Source organism: Mustelus asterias, chromosome 11, assembly GCF_964213995.1.
Source record: "Mustelus asterias chromosome 11, sMusAst1.hap1.1, whole genome shotgun sequence".
Classification (NCBI taxonomy): Eukaryota; Metazoa; Chordata; class Chondrichthyes; order Carcharhiniformes; family Triakidae; genus Mustelus; species Mustelus asterias.
This window is the reverse complement of record NC_135811.1, coordinates 67,951,568-67,974,906: the sequence shown is the minus strand read 5'-3', so window position 1 is coordinate 67,974,906 and position 23,339 is coordinate 67,951,568. Positions and strand designations below refer to the sequence as shown.

Here is a 23,339-nt window from a genome sequence, read left to right as displayed (position 1 = left end):
GGAGACGCGGGAAACGCCCGGGGAGGGGATGAGGTGGCTGTGCCAAACTCGCTAATGATATTGAAGTCCATTCAAATGCGTGTTAATAGGTTTAGCACTCATTTTGGGTGCAAAGCAGTTCGTGACAGGAAAAGTAGCTGGGGAGATACCAAACTGTTTGACACCGGAGACATTTTGTATCGCGCACTATTTTTCAGCCTCGCCCAAGGTTAGATTGTTCTTCATTACTAATCTAAACTTTATGATACAATGATCGCTCTTACCCAAATGCTCCCCCACAGATACTTGGCCCGCCTCATTCAGCAATCTAACATAGGGCAGAATTCTCCCAAAAAATGACATTTTGACCAGAATGTTACCGACACGTCCACCTGAGGTTCGTACGATCCCGACTGAGGGCAACGGAGAATTCTGTTCTCCGAGCCCCGGAATTGGGGTGAGAATGCTGATAAAATTCCAGCCTTTGGGTGAGAAAACCGATGTGATTCGCACTGAATCAGATTGAAATTTTCCCACACATTGGGAGAGTGGTGAGTTTCACACCATTTCTGAGAGGGACTATTAACATCCTAGGTGTTATCATTGACTAGAAGCTGAACTGGACCAGCCATGTTAACCTATGGCTACAAGAACAGGTCACAGGTTAGGAATTCTGTGGCGAGTAACTCACCACCTGACTCCCCAAAGCCTGTCCGCCATCTACAAGGCAAAAGAAAGGATATACTGGCACTGGAGGGGGTGCAGAGGAGATTCACGAGGTTGATTCCGGAGTTGAGAGGGTTGGCTTATGAGGAGAGACTAAGTGGACTGGGGCTATACTCATTGGAATTCAGAAGAATGAGGGGAAATCTTATAGAAACATATAAGATTATGAAGGGAATAGATAAGATAGAAGCAGGGAAGTTGTTTCCACTGGCAGGTAAAACTAGAACTAGGGCATAACCTCAAAATAAGGGGGAGCAGATTTAGGACTGAGTTGAGGAGGAACTTCTTCACACAAAAGGTTGTGAATCTGTGGAATTCCCTGCCCAGTGAACAGTTGAGGCTATCTCAATGAATGTTTTTAAGGCAAGGATAGATAAATTTTTGAACAGTAAAGGAATTAAGGGTTATGGTGAGCGGGCGGGCAAGTGGAGCTGAGTCCACGAAAAGATCAACCATGATCTTATTGAATGACGGAGCAGGCTCGAGGGGCCAGATGGCCTACTCCTGCTTCTAGTTCTTATGTTCTTAAGTCAGGAGTGTGAGGGAATACCTGCCTGGGTAAGTGCAGCTCCAACAACATTCAAGAATCCAGAACGAAGCAGTCCACTTGATCAACACCCCATCTAACATCTTAAACATTCACTCCCTCCAACACTAGTGCACAGTGGCAGCAGTGTGTACTATCTACAAAATGTACTGCAGGAACTCACCAAGATTCCTTTGGCAGCACCTGCCAAAGCCACGATCATTACCACCTAGAAGGACAAGGGCAGCAAACATATGGAAACACCACTGGCTGCAAGTTCCCCTCTGAATTACACATGCTGCTGGATCTTATGGCCTTGTTCGTCCTGAAACCGTAAAATCCCGCCTGAGGTCAATGGACACTTTCATTGTCCGCCCCTCACCAGCTCCGATTCCGTGGCAGGTGGGGTGATAAAATTTTGGCCATGATCCTAATGTGGAAATATATCAGCATTTCTTCGCTGTCATTGGGTCAAAATCTTGAAACCACCACCCTAACAGCAACTGTGAGGACACATTCACCCTGTGGACTGCAATGGTTCAAGAGAGTGGCTCACCACCACCTTTTCAAGGACAACTAGCACTAGGCAATAGCTGTCCACCTTGCCAGAAATGTCTGCGTCCCAAGGATGAATTGAAGGACTGCGATGCCTACAGCAAAAGGAATGACCAGCTCATTTTCTTATTTTTCTAGCTTTCCCGGTTTCAGGACCAGTTTTGGTGGATTGGCCTTCACAGCAATGAGAATGATGGGCGATTCAGGTTTGTGCCATTTGCCCTTTAGCAGTGTGGAACCCTTTCACACACGCACTCTGCATCTTGGAGTCTCTTGACTACTTTTGTTGTGTCTCATTGCTGATTCTGTAACAGTAAACCTCAGTTTAGTACATTTCTCCCTCTCCCCTCTACTGAGTCCTTTTGTCTTTTATTCTCCTGTTTCCCGCCCTTCCCTCATGACTCACTTATTTTATTCCATGGAATCTACAGAATAGAAACCAGCTCTCATCAGCCTTCTCCCATCTCTGTTCAGAGTGAGTTCTGTTCACATGTCCTTCTATTCCTTTCTCCCTCCTGTCCATATCTAGCCCCCCCACATGACTGTGTTCATGCTATTCGCCTAAACGACTCCATGTGGTAACTAGTTCCACATTCTCACTGCCTCATTCTTCATCTTCCTCTCTCCTGCTCCACTCCCCAAACCCCGACTCTTCTCAAAGAGAACTGCTGCCGGTTTCCTTTTCCACAAGTGACAGACGAGATGGACAACATCATTGAACATGGATGGCGAGGGAGAGCGGGCATTTTCACTGTGGGCACACCGCATGACACCGTGATCCAAATCCTGTCCTTGTGATAAACCCACAGCTTTCCCAAGCTCATGTTTTGTGTTCCAGGTGGTCTGATGGTTCGATCCTTAATTTTGTCTCCTGGGCCTCAGGGAGACCTCGGCCCATTTCGAGGGACAGAAAATGTGTCTACATGTCACCCAGTAAAGGTAAGAGCTGCAAGGAAATGAATCTTAGGGGCTGGATATTTCCAAATCCCTTCCAGCTGCTTACACACCCTATCCTGGAGTGTAAAAGTTGCCATAGTCCCAGATGACCAAAGGCTCCCTCCGCTTTGAGGGGGAGAGCTGACTGGTGATGATTTAACCTGAGGATCATCACACCTCAGACAAGGGACAAGGTTGAGAAGACGAGTCCTTAATGAGTGACCTCAGCTGGTATGGGAATTGAACCCACGCTGTTGGAATAACAATGATAACAGGTGAGCAGATTACAAAGTTTTCAGGGGATAGGCAGAGGATTGTTTTTAAATGCAGGAGCTATGATGATTTTACTATCTGAAAAAGGGTGCTGGAATCAGATTCAACATTCTAATAGGAACTGGATAAATGCTTAAAGCGAGGGGGGAAGAGAGAATGTCCGGGGTGCATGGGGTCCTTAATTATGCTGGCTGCTTTGCTGAGGCTGCGGAAAGTGTAGACAGAGTCAATGGATGGGAGGCTGGTTTGCGTGATGGATTGGGCTACATTCACAACCTTTTGTAGTTTCTTGCAGTCTTGGGCAGAGCAGGAGCCATACCAAGCTGTGATACAACCAGAAAGAATGCTTTCTATGGTGTAGCTGTAAAAGTTGGTGAGAGTTGTAGGGGACATACCAAATTTCCTTAGTATTGTGAGAAAGTAGAGGCATTGGTGGGCTTTCTTAACTATAGTGTCAGCATGGGGGAACTAGGACAGGTTGTTGGTGATCTGGACACCTAAAAACTTGAAGCTCTCGATCATTTTTATTTTGTCCCTTGTGATGTAGACAGGGGCATGTTCTCCACTACGCATCCTGAAGTTGATGACAATCTCCTTCGTTTTGTTGACATTGAGGGAGAGATTATTGTTGCTGCACCAGTTCACCACATTCTCTATCTCATTCCTGTACTCTGTCTCGTCATTGTTTGAGATCCAACCCACTTAGGGTGGTGTCGTCAGCAAACTTGAAAATCGAATTGGAGGGGAATTTGGCCACACAGTCACAGGTGTATAAGGAGTATAGTAGGGGGCTGCGAACACAGCCTTGTGGGGCACCGGTGTTGAGGATGATCGTGGAGGAGGTGTTGTTGCCTATCCTTACTGATTGTGGTCTGTGGATTAGGAAGTTCAGGATTGTTAAGGGTCAGCTAAATGTGACACAAACTCATCGCAATTGAACAACCCAATGAGAAACACTGGCCATGGTCACGAGAGTACTAGCACAGGGTGTATGTATCAGGCTTGGTCCCAGGGATTTCAGTATTGTGTATAGAACTGAAAATGGTAATCGTAAAGCCGCTGCCCATTAAGGGAATGAGAGCCCTTTTGATTTACGGGTGCTATGGTGGAAGGTGTCAATAACTGATTAATTCCCAAACCCCTGTAAGCAGATAGAAATTCCTCTGCTCCAAAGCTTGTCGTCGGTGTTAACATTTTGATCAGGTGCTTCTTGAGTGGGTGTAAGGCCCAATCGTGGTTCACTGCTGTCATATCACCCACTACCCGGGTAAAATGATCAAGTGCAGGGCCACTCTGCCACCTTCTTGCCGAGTTAGTCTCAGCCTGGGACCGCACTTCCCCCCCTTTCTTATCCTGCTTGAGCCAGACTGATGGATGATTAGTTTGAGTTCATTCGCATCAAGTCTCTCAATCTCCTGCACTGTGCAGGGAAGCATTGTGAGTATGGAAGGGAGAGCACATCCCAAAACGCTCTGCAGTTAATGGAGCAGTTTAGAAACGCAGTCACTTACGTAATGTAGGAAATGCAAAGCTGATTTGTGCTCAGCATAATCCCACAGACAACAAATGCCCAGGTAATGAGTTTAACTGAAGTAGTCACTTCACCATCATTTAATGATACAAAAGAAGAGACTATTCAGCCCATCGTGCCCTTGTCAGCTCTTTGGTAGACTGGCTATCCAATTAATCCTATTCCCCTGCTCGTTCCCCGTAGCCTTGCATATATTTCCCTTCAAACATTTATCCAATTGTCTTTGTAAAATTCCTATTGAATCTGCTCCTTCCGTCCTTTTGGGCAGCGCGTTCCAGATCACAACAACTTGTGTAAAAAAATGTCCTCGTGTTCTCTCTGATTCCTTTGGCAAGCATCTTAAACCTGTCCCCTCTAGTTACTGACTCTCTTGCCAGTATAGTTTCTCTTATCTAACCTATCAAAACCAGTCAGTCTTAACTCTCTGTGATGTGAGGAGGACGACCCCAGCTTCTCCAGTCTCTCCAGAGAAATGAAGTCCAGGAAGGAAAGAGCACCCAATTCAACTGGACACCAATAGTCGATTCATTTCACCCAGTGCAAATGGAACCATTATAAAGGCATTAGTTGATGTTATTCAGGAATCAGTCGGTGCTTTTTTTCAGTGATAAACTGGAGATGACAACGAAATTACCAAAAGAACCACAATCACAGGTTCACAATTTGCTGCTTTTTAATAGCAAATTCCAAGGCAGCAATTGGTGGGAGCGCCCTTACCTTGTGATTTCACAGGAAACCTGTCTTAACGGGACACTCTCTTCATGAAGGAATATTTGGTATTTTTTTCTTAAGGTGGGGGAGTGCTATAACGGTTAGATATCATTTTCATAACCAAAACACAAAATACGCATTATGCTCGTTGACTGTCAATTTACAAACTGAATAAGATTGTCCCTTTTGAACAAGTTATTAACAATTCAAACCTTTAAAACATTTACACTTCGACATTCATTATTTTAATGATGATTTGTGGTTTTAAGCTGAGTAAATAAGGTCCTGTTTCTGTTTCTCCTGTTCTTCGCTCTATCTTGTTCATTCTCTTGTTTGTTTTTGTTCAAATCTCTCATGCTGTTTTACTTTAATTTTGTCCAATGGAACTAATTGGATAGTTCCTTCAGAGAGCCAGAACAGAGGCAGTTTGCCAAATGTACCCCATCTGTATTGTGAGATTCTATGATTCTTTCCTATTCACACTCTATCATTCTCATTTGCTGTCACTCATTCTCTTCCTCACTTTCCTCTTGCTCTTATTCTTTCTCGATCCTTTAATACAGGGGTCTCCAAACTACGGCCCGCGGGCCACATCCGGCCCGCAGCGGGCTAACATCTGGCCCACAGCCAGTGGGACGGGATTTCCGCTGCCGAAAACGCTCCCGCGTCTGGAACCCCGCCGCTGACTCAGGATCCGGACGCGGGGACGGAAGCCACAGGCCGGACATTTGCTGCCGCTCCGCGCGGTGTCTGATGGACCCATGGGAATCCCCGCTCTCTTTACCGGCCTATTGTCCAATCAGAGCTGCCGTCCTGTGACTGACAGTTCATTAAACGAATCAGCAATTGAGACATATGTTATCCAATTGCCGCTCTGCATTGACTGAGTGACGGCTGCTTTATCCAATCCGTAAGCTCCATCTGAAATGAGCGAGAACAATGACAATGATGGCAGCAATTCAGTTATGGAAGGAAAAAAGAAAAGTGGACAGTGAGTGCCGCCTGTTTAATGAAGAATGGGGTATAAAGTACTTCTTTGTACAAGCAGGTGATAAAGCCTTGTGTGTCATATGCAACAAAACTGTTGCAGTTTTGAAGGAGTACAATGTACGTCGGCACTATGGGACCAAACATGAACCAAGTTATTCCCAATTCACAGGAACACAGCGTTCGGAAAAATTTGAATCAATGCAACGCAGGTTGCTTTCCCAACAAGCTTTTTTTACGCAGAAGATAACTGAAAATGAAGCTTTAACCAGGGCCAGTTACAAACTAGCTCATGTGTTGGCTAAGAGAGGAAAGCCATTCACCGATGGAGATCTCATCAAAGAGTGTATAATGGAAGCAGTGGAAGAGTTATGCCCAGAAAAAGCAAGTCTGTTCAAAATCATCAGTCTTGCGCCAAATACTGTTGCTCGTAGAATTGAGGATATAGGAAGCAATATATTTCATCGAATTGGAGACAAAGCAAGAAATTTTCAGTTGTATTCTCTCGCACTTGATGAATCGACTGATGTGACACATCACAACTCCTAGTATTCATCCGTGGCGTCGATAGTGAATTTAATGTGACACAAGAATTAGCATCAGGGCATAGCATGCACAGCACAGTAACTGGAGAAGACATCTTCAAAGAATTACAAAAAACTGTGTTAGAATATAACCTGGAGGGGAATAAACTGCAATGCGTGACAATTGATAGAGGAAAGAACATGTCTGGGGTGAAGAAAGGTTTAGTTGGACAATTCACAAAAGCTTGTGAGGTTGGTGGGTCCTCAAAGCCCATGTTTCTGCATTGCATTATCCATCAACAAGCATTGTGCGGAAAATATGTGGATATGTCTTGCGTTCTGAAACCTGTTGTTTCAACAGTGAATTTCATTCAATCTCACGGGTTTAATCATCGCCAGTTCATTTATAAAACTAATTTTTTTTCTTTGGCCCCCGAAAATGTGTAAAATATATAATGTGGTCCTCGTACTGAAAAGTTTGGAGACCCCTGCTTTAATAGTTTCCCTCACTTCCAATCCATCTGTCTAATACACACGTTTCCATTCTCATTGCAGAGGTGTGGGGTGACCAGAGATGCCTGAATAACCTGCAGTACATATGTAAACGGACAAACAGCTCAGTGGTGAAGCCCCCTTTACCTCCTCCGCCAACTGCACATTCTGGGGGTTGTCCAAGGGGATGGATCCCATTTGCAAACAAGGTATTATCATGATTTACAGGAGCAGTTCTGTTGTTTTATGACATATTGAATGTACTGACCCCAGGAGCACTGTGTGATAAATCCTCATTTACAATCAGCACTTGTTTCACATCAGTCGGTAAGTGGCTACAATCAGCTCAGGGTGCTGGATATTTATTTTCTTCTTTCTTGGGATATGGGTGTCACCAGCAAGGCATGCCCATCCCTAATTGCCCTTTTAACTAATTGGCTTGCTAGGCAATTTCAAAGGGCAGTTAAAAGTCAACCACATCACTGTGGAGCTGGAGTCACATGTAGGCCAGACCAGATAACAATGGGATAAAGGGAGGTTAGTGAACCAGATGGGTTAAACAACAATTGATAATGTTTTCATGCTCATTATTAGGCTTTATTGGGGGGGGGGCGGGGGGTGGATTTTCATAGAAGAATCCATAACGAACAGAAGGAGGCCATTTGGCCCATCGAATCTGTATTGAGTATCTTACCCAGGCCCTCTCAACAACCCTATCCCCATACTCCACACATTTACCATGGCTGATCCATCTAACCTACATATGTTGGGATACTAAGAGGTAATTTAGCATGGCCAATCCACCTAACCTGCACATCTTTGGACTATGGGAGGAAACCCATGCAGGCACAGAGAGAATGTGCAAACTTCGCACAGTGTCCCAAGGCCAGAATTGAACCCGGTCTCCGGAGCTGCGAGGCAGCAGTGCTAACCACCGTGCCACCCTCTCCGTGGCATGTTTCTTCCCGAGGTAGGTAGCATGCCATTGGACAGCGGTGGGGCCTTCTGGTCATACCGCTGTCAAGGGATTTCCCATTGACTATACCCATGGTGCCAGGAAACCCGGGTGGGGCAGAGTGCACCATTGGCGAGACCAGGTCCCATCAGCATAAACAGCCAAAGTTTCCGGCCTATATTCCGGATTTTATTAATTTGAATTTTGAACCAGTTGTGTTGGTGGGCTTTGAACCCATATTCCCAAAGCATCAGCCTGGTCCTCTGGATTACTAGTCCAGTAACATTACCATTACACCAGTATCTCCCCTAAAGAATGATTGAGGCCTCATGTTGCGATGGGGATACTGGTTCCACTCTGTTAATGTCGAAGGGAAGGCTGAACTCCCCCCTACCCCCAGATCTAAGTCCATCGGGTATTTTCAAATGAAGCATTGATAAAGTAAAATACCATGAAGGCTGGAAATCTGAAATAAAATCAAAGTACTGCAAATACTCAACAATTCTGCAGCACCTGTGGAGAGAGAAAGAGGGCTAATGTTTCTGGTCTGCTCCTATATCTTGTGGTCTTAAATATGCTAGTGAGTGAGGTAACTCATTCACCTCCTGCTAACTCCCCAGTACAAGATATTTAACTCTGTCTGTTTCAGACCCAGCAGTGCTCGACTTCCCACAGGTCATGCTTATATTTGTCACTCTGTGAGTGATTTGTATTGTGCTGTGTCTGTTGTGCAAGCCCAGGCCATTATCCTGACTCTCAATATCCCTGCGAGAGGTTGGCTTTAGTCTGGCTCCTACCTGGAGTTGCCAACTCAGCCTGGACATAATCCTGGAGGTTCTGTTACATAACTCCCAATTCCCAAGACCCACACACACCCTACGGGTCACAACTTTCCACATTTATCCTCCCAAAAGCAAACAGTCCCTCCATTACCCGACTGAATGAATCTTGACTGTCATAAAACAGCCTTTTTGCCCATCTCCAATTGTTTTCGGAAAATGCTCAAAGTCGGTGTATTGAAACCACTTTCTTTACTACCCCCGCCTGCCCCCCCCCCCCCCCACACCCCCGTGATTTTGCTCCAAGTTTGTTTGCAGCATGATGAAGATTAATCTTTCATCCCAGTAAGTTGGAAAATAACAAATGTAATTCCTTTATTCATAAAGGGAGGGAGACAGAGAGCAGGAAACTAAGGCAGTTAGCCTAACATCTATCATAGGGAAAGTGTCAGAAGTCATTATTAAAGATGTTATAGCAGGGCACTTAGAAAACTTCAAGGCAATCAGGCAGAGTTTTGTGAAAGAGGATTCATGTTTAATTAATTTATTGGAGTTCTTTGAAGGAGTCACATGTATTGTAGATAAAGGGGAACCAGTTGATATACTGTACTTAGATTTCCAGAAGACATTTGATAAAGAAAATAAAGCTTACGGTGTAGGGGGCAACATATTGGCATGGATTGAAGTTTGGCGAGCTAACAAAAAACAGAGAGGAGGCATAAATGGGTATTGTTCTGGTTGGCAGGAAGGTGTGGTGTGCCACAAAGATGCTGGGGCCTCAACTTTCTACAATTTATATAAATGACTTGGATGAAGGTGCCAAAGGTATGGTTGCTGATAGGAAAGTAACAGGTTATAAGGAGGTTATAAGGAACATAAAAAGATGTGGTGAGTGGGCAAAGATCTGCAAATGGAGTATAATGTGAGCAAATGTGTAATTGTCCATTTTGGCAGGAAGAATAAAGAAGAAGCATATTATCTAAATGGTGAGAGATTGCCGAGCTCTGAGATGCAGAGGGATCTGGGTGTCTTAGTGCATGAATCGCAAAAGGCAAGAATGCAGGTACAGCAAGTGATTAGGAAAGCTAATAGAATGTTCTCTTTAATTATGAGGGGAATTGACTTACAGAAGTAGGGAGTTTATGCCTCAGTTGTACAGGATACTGGTGAGACCACTTCCATGTACTATGTACAGTATTGTTTCCTTATTTAAGGAAGGATATAAATGCAATGGGAGCAATTCAGAGAAGATTTACTAGACTAATACATGCAATAGGCAGGTTGTCTTATGCGGAAAGATTGGACAGGCTAGGATTGTATCTGCTGGAAGAGTTAGAGGCGACTTGATTGAAACATATAAGATCCTGAGGGATCTTCACAGGGTGGATGTGGGGAGGATGTTTCCTCTCGTAAGAGAATCTATAATTAAGAGTCATTATTTAAAAACAAGGGGTCGCCCATTTAAAACAGATTGAGGAGAATTTTGTTCCTTCAGAGGATCGTGAGTCTTTGAAACTCCCTTCCTCAAAAGGTAGTGGAAGCAGATTGAATATCTTTAAGGCATAGCTGGACTCTTGATAGGCAAAGGTGAAAGGGTGAGGGGATACAATCGGATCTTATTGAGTGGAGGAGCAGGCTCGAGGGGCTAAGTGGATGGTTTGGGACCTCTTCCCTGTCCCCCTCCTTTGTCCTGTTCCCTGGAAGACCTACTTGGTGCTCCAGTTCAGGCCATAAGACCTTTTTTGCATAATTTCCCGGCCTGAAGAAGGTAAAATAAAAAGAAGTGCGCACGTGTGGCCATTTCCCAGCTAGTACCTGCGCCAGAAGATATCGGAAACTGGAGTCCCTGATCTCCAACTCCAGATTAAGGTATGGATTTGAGTTTTATATTAACAAGAGGCAGACAAATTGATCTGTGTAGCCCTTCTCCATAACATATCTGTTATGGGATACCTGCAGGCCCCAGGCCCTCACGGCCTTGTGTATTGGCCTGACTGAACCAGATTTCACCCTTCATTCTTTATTGATTTGGTTGATTTTGGTCAGGGTGCTGGGCTCAGTGCTCCAGGTTAGAGAGAGAGCTGACTGCGCCGATCGAGGTTGGACTGCTCCTGCTTGAGGCTTAATAGTTGATGTTCCTCCTCTAATGGAACAGCCTCCTGAGAGTCACTTCCAAGGCTCACACTTGGACAATCATTACTCGTGTAGTCACCCAATGCCAGTGCACCTGACCCCTAATAATAAATGATGCCTTTCGAGAAGGGGAAAGTGCCAGCAATAAAGAGACAAAAAAAGATGCAAGTTTCCCATCTATCGCTCACTCCCCTCGCTCTTAACTTTGCTACATTTCCCCCTTGTGCTCTCCTCTTGGTCTCTGCACTGCCTCTTCTCACTTACACCTGCTTCCCAATTCTCATTTCTCTTTCCAGCTCCCTCTCTCTCTCCGTCCTCATTCTACGCACCTTCCCCCATTCCCCCTCACCTGCCCTTTAAACCTGGACTAACCGCCCTGTCGACTGGTATCCTTACGGATGGTTACAGCTCTGGAAGGAGTGTTCACATTGTTAACCAGATAGTGAATTCCTCGACTGCTTCACACTGGTCTCGGAGGGAAGAGCACCAAGGTACGAAACAGCAACACTTCCTCTATTCCTGCTTTCTACCTCTCTCCTCTCATTCCCTGCATCCGTCAGTCTCTCCTAACTCCTTTCTTTATTTGCCCTGCAGTGTTATCAGGTACGTGGATATTCGAAAGTCGATCGTGTGAACTGGATTGAAGGAAAGGCTGCGTGTGAGAGAGCTGGAGGGCTGCTAGCAACAATCTCCAATCACTATGAGCAAGGTATCCATTGCTGACAACCTGTGTCCATTCACGTCTTAGTACCAATGCTCCATTTCATCACCTTTATTCTGTCTTTGGTTTAATTTTGCCCACCTTGATGGGTTTGTTTAATTTAATAGCCCCTGATGTTGGTTAGTTGTCCCCATTCTGTCTCTCTGATGCACCCTGCCCCTGAAACCGGTCAGTGAGAAGGCACAGCATTCGAGGCTGTACCTGGAATAAGAGAGAGGCCTGAACACACTCAAACATGTGCACAAAGACATGCACACATGGACAAAAACATGTAACCATGAATGCACAAACAGACATGTGTGGTGCTTGTGAACACTTGTATATGGACACGAACACATGTAAACATACAAACATGCTCACTAATGCATGGTATCACAAACAAACCACACATTCACATGAACACATGTGTGAGTTCATATGGACATACAAACATACAAATACAGACCACACAAATATGTGAACATGAACACGTAGGTGCATGTGGATACACATGGATAAATAGAAATACACACGCATTGACACTTAGATGTACACATGCACACACACATACACACACACACACACATGCACAGACATACACACATACACACAGGCGCACACACACACATGCATGCATACACACACACTCTCATACATGCACACAGGTGCACAGACACAGGCGCGTGCATGCATGCAAACACACATACAGGTGCATGCGTACACATACATACATACACACACACAAACACTCACTCATATTTTGAGTTGATTAGTTTTCTTTTAGTCAGAAGAACAAAGCTATGATGTGCTTTCTGTTTTGTGAGTCAGCGATTGGCCAGACTGGTTAAAGATCTAGTGACCCTGAAACCTGACTGAAAGTTGTAAGTGAAAACTGTGTGTGTATTATGACTCACAGCCCAGAGGGATTACAGGTAGGTGGCTGTGTTGCCAACTGTGATCAAATATGCTTACACAATAGAATAGAATGCTTATAGAAACCCTACAGTGCAGAAGGAGGCCATTCGGCCCATCGAGTCTGCACCGACAATAATCCCACCCAGGCCCTATCCCCATAACCCTACATATTTTCCCCATTAATCTCTCTAACTTACGCATCCTGGGACACTAAGGGTCAATTTAGCATGGCCAATCAACCTAACCCGCACATCTTTAGACTGTGGAAGGAAACCGGAGCACCCGGAAGAAAACCACATAGACACAGCGAGAATGAAATAGCGAGACATCTGGATATAAATTGTCCCATTGGTAAGACGCAGCCTGGGTTCATGAAGGGCAGCTCATGTTTGACTAATTTGGTGGAATTCTTTGAGAACATTACATGCGCAGTGGACAATGGGGAACCTGTGGATGTGGTGTATCTGGATTTCCAGAAGGCATTTGACAAGGTGCCGCACCAAAGACTGCTACATAACATAAAAGTGCACGGTGTTACGGGTAATGTATTAGCATGGATAGAGGATTGGTTAACTAACAGAAAGCAAAGAGTAGGGGTAAATGGGTGTTTTTGTGGTTGGCGATCAGTGACTAGTGGCGTGCCTCAGGGATCCGTGTTGGGACTGCACTTGTTTACGATTTACATAGATGATTTGGAGTTGGGGACCAAGTGTAGTGTGTCAAAATTCGCAGATGACACTAAGATGAGTGGCAGAGCAAAGTGTGCAGAGGACTCTGAAAGTCTGCAAAGGGATATAGATAATCTAAGTGAGTGGGTGAGGGTCTGGCAGATGGAGTACAATGTTGGTAAATGTGAGGTCATCCATTTTGACAGGAATAACAGCAAAATGGGCTATTATTTAAATGGTAAAAAATTGCAGCATGCTGCTGTGCAGAGGGACCTGGGTATCCTTGTGCAAGAATCACAAGGAGTTGGTTTGCAGGTGCAGCAGGTAATTAAGAAGGCAAATAGAATTTTGTCCTTCATTGCTGGAGGGATGGAGTTCAAAAACAGCAAGGTTATGTTGCAGCTGTATAGGGTGCTGGTGAGGCCACACCTGGAGTACAGTGTACAGTTTTGGTCTCCTTACTTGAGAAAGGATATACTGGCACTGGAGAGGGTGCAGAGGAGATTCACTTGGTTGATTCCGGAGTTGAGAGAGTTGGCTTATGAGGAGAGACTGAGTAGACTGGGGCTATACTGATTGGAATTCGGAAGAATGAGGAGAGATCTTATAGAAACATATAACATTATGAAGGGAATAGATAAGATAGAAGCAGGGAAGTTGTTTCCACTGGTGGGTGAAACTAGAACTAGGGGGCAGAGCCTCAAAATAAGGGGGAGCAGATTTAGGACTGAGTTGAGGAGGAACTTCTTCACCCAAAGGGTTGTGAATCTGTGGAATTCCCTGCCCAGCTGAGGCTACCTCATTGAATGTTTTTAAGGAAAGGATAGATAAATTTTTGAACAGTAAATTAATTAAGGGTTATGGTGAGTGGGCGGGTAAGTGGAGCTGAGTCCACAAAAAGATCAGCCATGATCTTATTGAATGGCAGAGCAGGCTTGAAGGGCCAGATGGCCTACTCCTGCTCCTAGCTCTTATGTTCTTATGTGCAAACTCCACACAGACGGTTACCCAGGAACAAAGAAAATTACAGCACAGGAACAGCCCTTCGGCCCTCCAAGCCTGCACTGATCATGCTGCCTGACTTAACTAAAATTCCCTACCCTTCAGGGGACCATATCCCTCTATTCCCATCCTATTCATGTACTAGTCAAGACGCCCCTTAAAAGTCACTACTGTATCCGCTTCCACTACCTCCCCTGGCAATGAGTTCCAGGCACCCACCACACTCTGTGTAAAAAAAATCTACCTTGTACATCTCCTTTAAACCTTGCCCCTCGCACCTTAAACCTATGCCCCCTAGTCATTGACTCTTCCACCCTGGGATAAAGCTTCTAACTATCCACTCTGTCCATGCCTCTCATAATCTTGTAGACTTCTATCAGGTCGCCCCTCAACCTCCGTCGCTCCAGTGAGAACAAACCAAGTTTCTCCAACCTCTCCTCATAGCCAATGCCCTCCATACCAGGCAACATCCTGGTAAATCTTTTCTGTACCCTCTCCAAAGCCTCCACATCCTTCTGGTAGTGTGGCGACCAGAATTGAACACTATATTCCAAGTGCGGCCTATCTAAGGTTCTATAAAGCGTCGACATGACTTGCCAATTTTTAAACTCAATACCCTGGCCGATGAAGGCAAACATGCCATATGCCTTCTTGACTACCTTCTCCACTTGCATTGCCACTTTCAGTGACCTGTGCACCCAGATCCCAAGCCGGGAAGCAAACCCGGGTCCCTGGTGCTGTGAGGCTAACCACTGTGCCATTGTGCCGCCCGAATATATTCCTGGAGGTTTCATCACGAGCTGCCCCACACTCCAGCCATTAATCACCAACACACCCATCCCCTGTGACGTAGAGCCTTCCCCCACCAACTGGAAAGCAAAAAGACTCATTCCTCCCACCACCCCTGTATTAAGTATTTTTATAACTGGCAAAGAGAAATGTTCAAAGAAAATGACAGAAGAAACATTTTTTAACATCCGGATGATTTGTTTCCAGGGTCGCGTACAGCAGCATCCCAAAGACTGTTCTTCAAATCCTGGAGCCTCCAGGCCGACCCTGGAGCCTCCAGGCCGATCCTGGAGCCTCCAGGCCGATCCTGGGGCCTCCAGGTCGGCCCTGGAGGGTTGGCTAAGTGTGCCAATGTGATTGAATTGCATTCAGGCCCCTCCCTCATGTCTGAGCTGACCAATTAGAATAGGGAGTGAGAGGGAAGCGGGGGTCACACAGAGTAACCAACAGGTTCATTTCGGTCCACACAAATCACTTGGGGAAGTTGTTCACTGCCCCACGTGATCAAAGCATTGTGGGTAGGAGGCCCAGGTTAGCCAAGGGAATCTCGAAGAATATTCCTTTAAAGTGAATGGAACTGTGCAAACCATAAAGCAGATTCTGTGACCTCTGTGTCACAGGCTGTCAACTGTCTGGGGGGTAATTTTGACTTCAACAAAATTGAAGAGGAATAATAAATATATTGCTGATTCGCTGTTGTCCATTATACACTCAAACTCAACGTTACCCCCATTGCGTTGTTAATACTGGGGAACTCCTTCGCTGTGTTGATCTCTGGGATTCAGTGCTCTCTCTCACTGGCATTGTTCATCCTGACTGTTTGTGTTTTCCCACATTAGCTTTTATCACAGCCATCCTTCCAAACATCACCTTTGACCTCTGGATTGGGTTGCACGACACAAACAAGGACTTCCAGTGGCTGGAAAAGGAACCATTGAAATATGTCAACTGGGCTCCGGGGGAACCTTCAGGCCAGCACACCTCCTCTGCAACCAATGAACTGGTAGGTTGACCCCCATGGCCTGGTGCTGCCGTCAGGTGACTTGATATCAGGAAGTTCATATTCACCTGCTCCCTACAGGCTTTGTAAGCATTCCCCATCCTCTCATCCCCAACCTCCCTCAACCACCTCGTTCCCTGAGCTACTTTCGCAAACACTGCTCCCAATTCACTTGTTTCTGTCTCAATTTAAATGGAAGAATTTCTGTTCCTGATCAACCCTCATGGGCACTGCTGAGAGGTCGCCCAACCTCTCGGGGGAGGCAGTGGCATAGTGGTATTGTCACTGGACTAGTCATCCAGAGACCCAGGGAATACTGTGGGGATGGGTGTCCACGTCCAACCATGGCAGATGGTGAAGTTTGAATTCAATAAAAATCTGGAATTAAAAGTCTAATAATGACCATGAAACCATTGTCGATTGTTGTAAAAACCCACCTGGTTCACTAATGTCTTTTAGGGAAGGAAATCTGTCTCCTTACCTGGGATACATGTGACTTCAAACCCATGGCAATGTGGTTCACTTTAAGGCGGCATGGTGGCACAGTGGTTAGCACTTCTGTCTCACAGCGCCAGGGACCCGGGTTCAATTCTGGCTTGGGTAACTGTCTATGTTGAGTTAACATGTTCTCCCCGTGTCTGCATGGGTTTCCTCCAGGTGCTCTGGTTTCCTCCCACAATCTAAAGATGTGCAGGTTAGGTGCTTTGGCCATGATAAATTGCCCCTGAGTATCTCAAGATGTGTAGGTTAGGGGGATTAGCGGTATAAATGTGTGGGGTTACGAGAATAGGACAGGGGTGGGTCTGGGTAAAAGATGCTCTGTCAGAGAGTGAGCTGACTCAATGGGCCAAATGGCCTCCTTCTGCACTGTAGAGATTCTATGATTCTATGAATGAGTGCAGGCCAGCCAGCAGCACCCACATCCCATGAAATAATAAAGAAAAACTGCCCCTTTCTGCTTTTTAGACTCTCTGTCCTCCCACTTAATAAAAATTACTGTGGTGCTGTAACCGCATACATAAAATGTCTACTGAAGATACTGTGAAGGCCAAAACAGATTGAGTCATAGAGTCATAGAGGTTTACAGCATGGAAACAGGCCCTTTGGCCCAACTTGTCCATGCCGCCCTTTTTTTTTTAACCCTAAGTTAGTCCCAATTGCCTGCATTTGACCCATATCCCTCTATACCCATCTTACCCATCTAACTGTCTATATGCTTTTTAAAAGGCAAAATTGTACCCGCCTCTACTACTACCTCTGGCATCTTGTTCCAGACACTCACCACCCTCTGTGTGAAAAAATTGCCCCTCTGGACACTTTTGTATTTCTCCCCTCTCACCTTAAACCTATGCCCTCTAGTTTTAGACTCCCCTACCTTTGGGAAAAGATATTGACTATCTAGCTGATCTATGCCCCTCATTATTTTATAGGCCTCTATATATCACCCCTCAGCCTTCTAAGCTCCAGAGTAAAAAGTCCCAATCTATCCAGCCTCTCCTTATAACTCAAACCATCAAGTCCTGGTAGCATCCTAGTAAATCTCTTCTGCACTTTTTCTAGTTTAATAATATCCTTTCTATAATAGGGTGACCAGAACTGTACACAGTATTCCAAGTGTGGCCTTACCAATGTCTTGTACAACTTCAACAAGACATCCCAACTCCTGTATTCAATGTTCTGACCAATGAAACCAAGCATACTGAATGCCTTCTTTACCACTCTGTCCACCTGTGACTCTACTTTCAAGGAGCTATGAACATGTACCCCTAGATCTCTTTGTTCTGTAACTCTCCCCAATGCCCTACCATTAACTGAGTAAGTCCTGCCCTGGTTCAATCTACCAAAATGCATCACCTCGCATTTATCTAAATTAAACTCCATCTGCCATTCGTCAGCCCACTGGCCCAATTGATCAAGATCCCGTTGCAATCGGAGATAACTTTCTTCACTGTCCACTATGCCACCAATCTTGGTGTCACCTGCAAACTTACTAACCATGCCTCCTATGTTCTCATCCAAATTATTGATACAAATGACAAATAACAGCGGACTCAGCACTGATCCCTGAGGCACACTGTTGGTCACAGGTTTCCAGTTTGAAAAATAACCCTCTACAACCACCTGGCTTCTGTCATCAAGCCAATTTTGTATCTATTTAGCTACCTCACCCTGGATCCTGTGAGACCTTATGCAACGACCTACCATGCAGTATCTTGTCAAAGGCCTTGCTAAAGTCCATGTAGACAACATCAACTGCACTGCCCTCATCTACCTTCTTAGTTACCCCTTCAGAAAACTCAATCAAATTTGTGAGACATGATTTTCCACTCACAAAGCAATACTGACTGTCCCTAATCAGTCCTTGCGTCTCAAAATGCCTGTAGATCCTGTCTTTCAAAATACCTTCCAACAACTTACCCACCACAGATGTGAGGCTCACTGGCCTGTAGTTCCCAGGCTTTTCCCTGCAGCCCTTTTTAAACAAAGGCACAACATTTGCCACCCTCCAATCTTCAGGTACCTCACCTGTGACTATCGATGATTCAAATATCTCTGCTAGAAGACCCGCAATTTCCTCCCTCGCCTCCCACAATGTCCTGGGATACACTTCATCAGGTCCCAGGGATTATCTACCTTGATGCGCTTTAAGACTTCCAGCATCTCTTTCCCTGTAATATGTACATTCCTCAAGACATCACTATTTATTTCCCCAAGTTCCCTAACATCCATGCTTCTCTCAACAGTAAATATTGATGAGAAATATTATTTTACGATCTCACCCATCTCTTGTGGATCCGCACATAGATGATCCTTAAGAGGTGCTACTCTCTCCCTAGTTACTCTTTTGGCCTTTAAGTATTTGTAGAAACTCTTTGGAAAGGAATAGTAAGGACAAAGGATTCAGTTTAATGGGAAGCTTGAAATAAAATTTTAAAATGACCAACGAGGAGTGGAAGATTATATTGCTGTTAAAGAGGATGTGCATTTATATAGCACTTTTCACAACCTCAAGACATCATAGCCAATGAAATACTTTTCTGAGTGGCAGTCATGATTGTAATGTCGATAATGTAACAGCCAATTTGCACACAGCCCAGTCCCAGAATCACATTGGCTGTAGGGTCAGTATTTTTTGGAGCATCTCTGCTGTTCCTCAAAATAATATTGTGAGATCTTTCCCATCTGCCGGAGAGGGGAGACAGAGCTCGTCTTAAAGTCTCATCTGAAAGACAACACGTCCAGCAGTGCAGCACTCCCCTCCAGTACTGCACTAAAGTATCAGCCTGGATTATCCACTCAGGTTTCTGGAGTGGGAATTGAGCTCACAACCTTCGACTTGAAGGTGAGGTCGGTACCACCTGAGCCACGGCTGCCGCAGATAAATCTATTACAGTATTCAACACTTGTTTGATCCATCCCTTCGCCCGACACTCACTCAAAGCAAGGAGGAATCCTGGAGCAGAGAGAGGGAGAGAAAGCAAAGAGGAAAGAAAGAGAGAGAGAGGTTGGGCTGAATTTTCTGGCTCTGTCACAGAGGGGAGTGAGGTTGGAAAATGCACGAGCCTTTCTAAAGTCCATTGGCTTCAGTGGGAGTGGAAAATCTCCCCAGCGATAAATTCCATCCATTGTAAGAGATGTAGGGGTGAGATCAATGCAAGGCAAAAGAGGTGGAAAGTATATGTAAAAGGGTAAGGAAAAGTGGCATTAATAAGGAGAAAAATACAGCTAAAATCCACATTCCTCGTTGACAGTCGGTCAGTCAGTTTGTCAGTCTGTGGTCAATGAGGGGTTTCCCACCTTCTTGAGATTCCTTTTCGCTCTTGCTCCTTCAGCCTTCTTCATCCGCCCCGCTTCAAGACCAGTTACACCCTGGTGAAGCAGAGCCCACCCTTGTGGGTGCTCCAGTGCACTTTCTTCCCAGATGTTGAGGTGAAAGCCAATCTCTGTCATTTGTCATGAATGTGGTGAGCTGTGACCAAGGTCAGGTCAGTTGTACCTGTACAGTCAGTAATAGATCAGTTCTCTGCATTGTTGCTTGGTGACCAGATCTCCTGCCTGGAGAGATGCGCGGGCGGGATTTTACGGCCTTGCTCGTCCCGAAACTATAAAATCCCACCCAAGGTCAACGGATGTTCCCATTGTCCGCCCTTCGCCCGCTCCGATTCCCGTGGCGGGCAGGGCGGTAAAATTTTGTCCAATGGTTCTGAATTTAGTGACTTGTATGTGATCGAGTTTAACAGGTGGACTAAGCTGCTGTGTTATCTTCTCAGGTAAACTGTGCAGTGATCTGGCACGCCTTGCACCCACAGTTCACAGGGCGCTGGGACGACAGAAGCTGCACAAGTGATAGAAATGGTTACATCTGTCAGAGAAACAAAGGTATGATCCTGTCAAACTCTAGCAGGAATAGAAAGTCCATCGGACATGTTCCATCATTTTGCTTTAACAGTTCTTTTTAATTAATACCAATTTGTGCTTTCTCTCTTTCACCTCAAGGCTCTTCCTCCATAAGCGGGGAATCGTGGTAATGTCACTGGAGTGTTAATCCAGAGGTTAGGCTAATTCTCTGGGGTCATGTGTTCTGGATGATTCGAAACGTTGGCTCTATTCTCTCTCTACAGATACTGTCAGACCTGCTGAGTGTTTCCAGCATTTCCTGCTTTTATATCTGTTATAATATCATGTTGTCCAAGGGAGAAGTGCATTCGGGAGGCAGCTACTGGATACAAATGGCATTGTTTAAATATATTTGTTCATGGCATGTGGGCATTGCTAGCTGGGCCAGCATTCATTGCCCACTCCTGAGAGTATTTCAGAGTGAATTATATTGCCGTTGGTCTGGAGTTACATGTAGGTCAGACCAGGTAAGGACGACAGATTCCCTTCCCTAAAGAACATTAATGAACCAGATGGGTGTTTACGACAATCAACAATCATTTTGTGGTCATCAGTAGACTTTTAATTGCAGATTTTAATTGAATTAAAATTTCACCATCTGCTGTGGTGGGATTCGAACCTGGATCCCCAGCGCATTACCCCAGGTCTCTAAATTACTAGTCCAGCGACAATACCGCTATGCCACTGTCCTCCCCCCTCCCTCCCCATAATCCCAAGGACACGTTCACTGGAAGTAGATAGAACCACTGTGCCTGTGTCTGAAGCAATAAGTTAGAATATGACAGAAACTGGTGTGGTGTAAGCCGTGAGGAGAATCTCCAGCCCGGTTGCTGGCCCACCTGTACCCCCTCATTCCACCCCTTCCCCCCCCCGCCCCTCCCCCCGGGCCAGCCCCAATTTCCAGCCCCCCATGGCCAGCCCTGACCTCCTCCCACCCCCCCACCACCACTATGGCCAGCCCCGATCACCGCCTCACTTCCTTCCCCACCAATCCCATTGCAGAGTGGTAGCGGGTCCCCACCACCGCCGATCACCGCCCCCCCTGCCAAGTAAGCCCGGCGTCGCCAGTATGCACGCCAGCTCAGTTCCCTTGGCACTGCCCAATACCTGGTGGGCAGTGCCAGGGTGCCCAGTGGCAGTGCCAGGCTGGCATTGCCCAAGGGGCTCCCGCACTTGCCTCTGAGCTCCTGGGGGGGGGGGGGGGCACATTGGCCACGGCCCCCACCAGTGGGGTGAGCATGCCTGTTCCCCGTTAGTGGGGAGCAGTTGTAAACCCCGCTGGTGGGAGCTTCTCCTGGTGGGGTGGGTGAGACACTAGCAGACCCGGAGACTACCATCCCGGGCCCGTTAATCATGTGGAAATCAGCCTCGTGCTGATTTCCAGTACAAGGCTGATTACACAGAAATAAAGGGCCTGGGAGACTCGTGATTGGCTGGACGCTGGTCGCGAGTCACGTTAGAGGTCCCTCGCTGTTGTCTCACGGCTCACTGCGCCACTCAAGCAGCGAAGCGGCTGCGAGAATCCTGGCCGTGAACTTATTAAATTATCGAAACCAAGGCCTTTCATCAGGTCTTATTTATGAGTTTTAGCTTGATCTGGGTAGTGGTTAATCTATTTTTGTTCATTTATGTATTCATTCATCAGGTGTGGGTGTAGGTGCTGAAGCCAGTGTTTATTGTGGATTCTAGTTACTGGTGAATTGAATGGCTGAGGGCGGTGGGTTTCCATCCTTACGCAACGTTAATTGAATCAATTTGGGTTTTATGACATTCTGACAGCTTCACGCTCCCTTTTGTTCGAGATTTTCTTTTTTAAATTGAATTCAAATTCATAAAACACTGTGGAAAGAGTTGAGTTCATGTGTGTGCATGATTAGCTATTAACTACATGACTGTTCCCACGTGTGAATCTGCTGTGCTGTGGCCTACATCTCTGGTGCTGGTTAAACACTGGACAGTGAGGGGTCTGTGAGGGGACTGTGTGTCTCTTCCTAGAGGTAAAAGATCCCTCGTACATTCCCACAGAGCCTAACTCTCTTCATTCCTATTCAGACCCATCGCTACCATCAACTCCTGCCAACTTTCCTCCTCCCTCGATGTCCAAGCTGAACTACATGAACACCACCTACCGCGTTATCCAGAAGCCTCTCTCTTGGCTGGAAGCCGCCTGGCTCTGTGAGAGCCGCAACGAGACCCTGGTCACTGTGATTGACCCCTACCACCAGGCCTTCCTCACGCAGGTTATGAACAGTGTCCGATTCCCCCTCTGGATCGGACTGTCGAATGAAGAGGTAATGCCTGTTGCCGAGGGGCTTCCATCAGTATTTACTCTGTAAAACGACAGTGTGAAGTCACTCTGTTTTTGCACAAACAATGAAGAATGGTAAATGCAGTAAGTAAAGTGGTTTTAGACGCACTGATATATTGCAATCAATTAATTACTTCCCAGTTCTCATAGAATCATAGAAACCCTACAGTGCAGAAGGAGGCCATTCGGCCCATCGAGTCTGCACCGACCACAATCCCACCCAGGCCCTACCCCCACATATTTACCCGCTAATCCCTCTAACCTACGCATCCCAGGATTCTAAGGGGCAATTTTTAACCTGGCCAATCAACCTAACCCGCACATCTTTGGATGTGGGAGGAAACCGGAGCACCCGGAGGAAACCCACGCAGACACGAGGAGAATGTGCAAACTCCACACAGACAGTGACCCCGAGCCGGGAATCGAAACCCGGGACCCTGGAGCTGTGAAGC

The 23,339-nt window shown here is 45.9% G+C and overlaps 1 protein-coding gene across 1 annotated transcript in view; it reads left to right on the top strand.

Moving 5' to 3' along the window:
- The window catches only part of mrc2 (mannose receptor, C-type 2), a 286,794-nt gene that overhangs the window by 237,619 nt on the left and 25,836 nt on the right, over positions 1 to 23,339 (top strand). Inside the window, exons 18-24 of the mRNA XM_078222936.1 lie at positions 1,925 to 1,992; positions 2,625 to 2,725; positions 7,304 to 7,449; positions 11,702 to 11,816; positions 16,021 to 16,184; positions 20,453 to 20,561; positions 22,632 to 22,870. Coding sequence (XP_078079062.1) covers positions 1,925 to 1,992; positions 2,625 to 2,725; positions 7,304 to 7,449; positions 11,702 to 11,816; positions 16,021 to 16,184; positions 20,453 to 20,561; positions 22,632 to 22,870 — 942 coding nt within the window. The remainder of the gene's footprint in view (positions 1 to 1,924; positions 1,993 to 2,624; positions 2,726 to 7,303; positions 7,450 to 11,701; positions 11,817 to 16,020; positions 16,185 to 20,452; positions 20,562 to 22,631; positions 22,871 to 23,339) is intronic.